This window comes from Piliocolobus tephrosceles, unplaced genomic scaffold (genome assembly GCF_002776525.5).
Source record: "Piliocolobus tephrosceles isolate RC106 unplaced genomic scaffold, ASM277652v3 unscaffolded_25598, whole genome shotgun sequence".
Lineage (NCBI taxonomy): Eukaryota > Metazoa > Chordata > Mammalia > Primates > Cercopithecidae > Piliocolobus > Piliocolobus tephrosceles.
In genome coordinates this window covers 1-5,720 of record NW_022308307.1, presented here as the reverse complement: position 1 = coordinate 5,720, position 5,720 = coordinate 1, and the positions used below count along the sequence as shown (strand labels likewise).

At 56.1% G+C, this 5,720-nt stretch overlaps 1 protein-coding gene across 1 annotated transcript; it reads left to right on the top strand.

Annotated features, from left to right (window-relative positions):
* Positions 1-729: 729 nt before the first annotated feature.
* LOC111534910 (ELAV-like protein 3) lies at positions 730-5,168 on the top strand (the record flags this gene model as incomplete). Its single annotated transcript, XM_023201393.1, has 4 exons — positions 730-883; positions 1,054-1,279; positions 2,497-2,535; positions 4,838-5,168. Coding segments are annotated over 4 exons (750 nt in total), but the record flags the coding sequence as incomplete, so codon positions are not given.
* Positions 5,169-5,720: the final 552 nt, after the last annotated feature.

Below are 5,720 nucleotides of genomic sequence, written 5' to 3'. Positions count from 1 at the left end.
GATCACACCATTGCATTCCAGCCTGGGTTAAAAAGTGAGACCTTGTCTTTAAAAAGAAAAAAAGTCGGCCGGGTGCGGTGGCTCAAGCCTGTAATCCCAGCACTTTGGGAGGCCGAGACGGGCGGATGACGAGGTCAGGAGATCGAGACCATCCTGGCTAATACGGTGAAACCTCGTCTCTACTAAAAAATACAAAAAAACTAGCCGGGCGAGGTGGCGGGCGCCTGTAGTCCCAGCTACTCGGGAGGCTGAGGCAGGAGAATGGCGTAAACCCGGGCGGCGGAGCTTGCAGTGAGCTGAGATCTGGCCACTGCACTCCAGCCTGGGTGACAGAGCGAGACTCCATCTCAAAAAAAAAAAAATTAAAAAAAATAAAATAAGAAGAAAAAAAAATCAATGTTTGTTAATGGACTATCAAGCATGTGATAGTGATGTGAGCTGGGTGTTCAAGGATCCCCTTGGGGTCACATGTCACCCCAGGGAGACATGTCCTCCCCAGGTGGCAGGTCCCCATCATTCTATACAGGCAGTGCCAAGTTGTTGTAGCCACTGCCGTATCCCCCTCCCATATCCGACTCAGTCCCACCCATGGTGACAACTCTAGAGATACTTGTCGAGCGACGGATGGGTCACTTCCGCCAACTCCGTGATGGTTTAGACGTGGCCTCACTCTCTCCATCTGTGAAATGGGTCTCTGCCTCACCCCTGTCTGTCTGACCCCTCACCCAGGTGTCCTATGCCAGACCCAGTTCAGCATCCATCCGGGATGCTAACCTGTACGTCAGCGGGCTCCCCAAGACCATGAGCCAGAAAGAGATGGAGCAGCTCTTCTCCCAGTACGGCCGCATCATCACGTCCCGCATCCTGGTGGACCAGGTCACAGGTCAGGCAGTCAGGGAGGGTGCACCTGGTGGGGGTGCTGGGCAAAGGCAGTCAGGTGGGATCAACGTGGAGAAACCGACCAAGATGTCAGGGCATGAAGCAGGGAAGGGAGGAGTGGGGTTACACAGGAGGGGACAGGGTCGCCGTGATGGACGTTCCCGCCCCCGGCAGGTGTCTCTCGGGGTGTGGGATTCATCCGCTTCGACAAGAGGATTGAGGCTGAGGAGGCTATCAAAGGACTGAATGGGCAGAAGCCGCTGGGCGCAGCTGAGCCCATCACAGTCAAGTTCGCAAACAACCCGAGTCAGAAGACGGGGCAGGCGCTGCTCACCCACCTCTACCAGTCGTCCGCCCGGCGCTACGCAGGCCCCCTACACCATCAGACACAGCGTTTCCGGTGAGCCCCCTGCCACCCACCCAGACGGCCCCAGGCCGGGTGCCCCCAAGCGTGCAGGTGCCCTCTATGAACCCCATTCCTGCCAAGGGGAGGGATGCCGGGAGGGCGCGCACACATGGGGGCCAAGGAGCCTATCTGTCAAGTGCCAAGTCCAGCCGCTCGTATACAGCAGGCACTCAGTGTGTGCTGGCCACAACAATTGGCATTCTTGATGTTAAAGATTTTGGCGTTGGCCGGGCCTGGTGGCTCAAGTAATCCCAGCACTTGGGGAGGCCGAGGCGGGTGGATCACGAGGTCAGGAGATCGAGACCATCCTGGCTAACACGGTGAAACCCCGTCTCTACTAAAAACAGACAAAAAATTAGCCGGGCGAGGTGGCGGGTGCCTGTAGTCCCGGCTACTCGGGAGGCTGAGGCAGGAGAATGGCGTGAACCCAGGAGGCGGAGCTTGCAGTGAGCTGAGATCTGACACTGCACTCCAGCCTGGGCGACAGAGTGAGACTGTGTCTCGAAAAAAAAAAAAAAAGATTTTGGCGTCATCTGATTGGGTTCCAGCTCTGGTGGCCCCTTTTTCTTTCAGGTTCTTGACTGTATCTCTCTGTGCCTCAGTTTCCCCATCTGTAATAATATCAAATGTTTCATGAGTCTTTCCTGTGTGCTAGACACCCTTATTCTTCTGCAATCCGATGAGAACAGAGCTTGTGTTGTCCCTGTTTTATGGACGGGGACTCTGAGGCACAGAGAGGTGTTGGGGTTTGCCCGGCCCAAACAGAGCAGAGACTCGAACCCAGGACCTGGAGTTCAAGCTCGTAGTCACTCCAAGGAGAGACAACGGAAGCCCCTTGTGGGCCCCTGGGTGGTCGGGGCAAGTTACCCACCCCTTCAAGTGCTGTGAGAATGTTGGCTGTGGTAGTTACTGTTGCCTTTGTCAGGCAAAGGCCCAGCGCCTGGGCCCAGAGGGGACACGCCGGCCAGGAGGGGGAGGACGGATTAGGAGGGCAGTGCAGGCTGGGCAGTGGTGGGGCAGTCGAGAGGCGGTGCCTGAGTGACCACGGTTCCGTGCCAGGCGGTGTCTAGCCGGGCGGGCAGGGAGCAGGCAGGCGGGGGCAGGGCTCTGCTGCAGGCCTGTTGGGTGGGGGTGGGGAGGGCAGGCCAACGGTGTCACAGCAGGGGGGCATGACTGGAAGCCACCTCTGACCACCTCCTCTGCCTCCACAGGCTGGACAATTTGCTCAACATGGCCTACGGCGTCAAGAGGTAACAGTGCTCCCGCCCCGCTGTCCCCACCCCTCACCATCCATGCCCCTGATGCACCCTTCCCCAGCTCATCCTGAGGGCTGCAGGCTTAGTCTTTTTTGCCTGGGTCTTGGAGTAGCATGGCCATTGAGAGATGTGACATCAAAGCCAGGCATGGTGGTTCTCGCCTGTGCTCCCAGTGTTTTGAGAGGCTGAGGGGCAAGGAGCACTTGAGGCCAGGAGTTCGAGACCAGCCTGGGCAACATAGTGAGATCCTTCTCTACAGTTTTTTTTTTTTTTTTAAACGATTAGCCTGGTGTGGTGGCACATGCCTGTAGTTCAGGCTACTCAGGAGGCTGAGGCAGGAGGATTGCTTGAACCCAGGAGTTGGAGGCTGCAGTGAACTGTGATAGTGCCACTGCACTCCAGCCTGGGTGGCAGAGCGAGACCTTGTCTCCAAAAATTAAAAAATGTGGCCGGGCACGGTGGCTCATGCCTGTAATCCCAGCTACTCAGGAGGCTGAAGCAGGAGAATCACTTGAACATGGAAGGAGGAGGTTGCGGTGAGCCGAAATCGTGCCACTGCACTCCAGCCTGGGCAACAAGAGCAAAACTCCATCTCAAAAAAAAAAAAAAGAAATTTAAAAATGTAAAAGAAGATCTCAGTCTCAGTCTAGCAGGGGAGGAGACAGAAATGAATAGTGATGAGGGCTGTGCAGTAGAAAGGGTAACAGAGGCCGGGCGTGGTGGCTCTTGCCTGTAATCCCAGCACTTTGGGAGGCCGAGGTGGGTGGAGCACGAGGTCAGGAGTTCAAGATCAGCCTGGCCAAGATGGTGAAACCCCGTTTCTACTAAAAATACAAAAATTTAGCTGGGCGTGGTGGTGGGGAGGCTGAGGCAGAGAACTGCTTGAACCCGGGAAGCAGAGGTTGCAGTGAGCCAAGATCATGCCACTTTACTCCAGCCTGGGCGACAGAGCGAGACTCCGTCTCAAAAAAATAAAAGAAGGGGTGATGGAGACCCAGCAGCAGAGATCCCCCTCGCATCTGAGGCAACATCCACACACAGGCAGAGTGGAAAGGGAGTTCGTGGCAGTGGGAACAGCCTGTGCAAAGAGGGCCAGAAGGATAGAGTAGTTTGTTCCTCGAGGTCAGGATTGAATGGTTCAGGCCCTTGGGTCCTCCTCTCCCAGCTGAGGGGTTTAATCCGAGGGCCGGACTGCCATCGAGGAATGTGAGTGAAGCCAATTCTGTCCTTTCGTGAATTCATTCAACAGACACCTCCCAAGTGCTTACTGGGTGTTGTTCAGGGGCTGGAACAAACTCTTGCAGGGAAGATGGAGTTAATGATAATAAATACATGATTTGAAAAGGAAAGCCAGGTGCAGTGGCTCACACCTGTAATCTCAGCACTTTAGAACTCCAAGGCAGTAGGATTGCTTGAGCCCAGGAGTTCGAGACCAGCCTGGCTAACGCAGCGAGACCCCACCTCTACAAAAAATTTTAAAAATTAGTGGGGCATGGCCGGGCACGGTGGCTCATGCCTGTAATCCCAGCACTTTGGGAGGTCGAGGCGGGCAGATCACCTGAGGTTGGGAGTTCAAGACCAGCCTGATCAATATGGAGAAACCTCGTCTCTACTAAAAAATATAAAATTAGCTGAGCATGGTGGTGCATGCTACTAGGGAGGCTGAGGCAGGAGAATCTCTTGAACCCAGGAGGTAGAAGTTGCAGTGAGCCAAGATCACACCACTGCACTCCAGCCTGGGCGACAAAGCAACACTCTGTCTCAAAAAAAAAATATATATATATATATATATGTGTGTGTGTGTGTGTATGTGTCTGTGTGTGTGTGTGTGTGTGTATATATATATGTATATATATAGTGGGGCATGATGGTGTACCTGTAGTCCCAGCTACTTGGGACGCCAAGGCAGGAGGATTGCTTGAACCTGAGAGTTCAAGACCAGCCTAAGCAACATAGTGAGGCTGTGTCTCTACAAATCATGAAAAAAATTAGCTGGGTGTGAGGGTGCCTGCCTGTAGTCCCAGCTACTCAGGAGTCTGAGGCGGGAGGATTGCTTGAGCCCAGGAGGTCAAAGCTGCAGTGAGCCATGATTGCACCACTGCACTCCAGCCTGGGTGACAGAGTGAGACCTTGTCTCTTAAAAAAAAAAAATTGCATTCAGGGGTCACCGTTCTAAGGTCATGGCGCAGTCAGGGGTCATAAAGGCGTGAGGGGTCACAACGGGGTCGGAAGCATGCAGGGGGTCAGGGCAGAGCCCGCGTGACCCCCAAAGTAGTCCCCTGTCGCTCATCGCCAGGTTCTCCCCGATCGCCATCGACGGTATGAGCGGCCTGGCGGGCGTGGGCCTGTCGGGGGGCGCGGCAGGCGCTGGCTGGTGCATCTTCGTGTACAACTTGTCACCGGAGGCGGATGAGAGCGTGCTGTGGCAGCTGTTCGGGCCCTTTGGGGCGGTCACCAACGTCAAGGTCATCCGCGATTTCACCACCAACAAATGCAAGGGGTTCGGCTTCGTGACCATGACCAACTATGACGAGGCGGCCATGGCCATCGCCAGCCTGAACGGCTATCGCCTGGGCGAGCGCGTGCTGCAGGTCTCCTTCAAGACCAGCAAACAGCACAAGGCGTGAGCCCGCCCCGCCTGCCCTCCCACCCCCTCCCCGGGCAGCAGAGAGAGAGAGAGAGAGAAGGGGCCCAAGAGAGACAGCACAGGCAGCCCCACGGACGACGCGAGGGCCCCATGTCCCTGCGGAAGCCACAGGGTGAGCACTCCGGGGTGGGAGGGTCTGCAGGGAATGGGGGGGTTCCCGGGGATCCCCCGCCCCATCCTCCTGCCTCCACCCCAGGCTGGGCTGTTCACTCTCTCGTCTTGGTTTGGTTCATGGTGAAGGTTTTTGTTTCTTTTATCAGCTAAAAAGAATGCAGAGATGTGCCCCCACCCCCACCCTCGACCACCCCCGATGGGATGGCTTGCGGGGCTCCAGGGGGTGCCCTCCCAGACCCCCTTGCCCAGGCCTCCCCAGCACCTAGGTGGGGCCTGGGGTAGGAGGAACAGGTTTAAAAATCCCCAAAAGGCCGGGCGCGGTGGCTCAAGCCTGTAATCCCAGCACTTTGGGAGGCCGAGACGGGCGGATCACGAGGTCAGGAGATCAAGACCATCCTGGCTAACACGGTGAAACCCC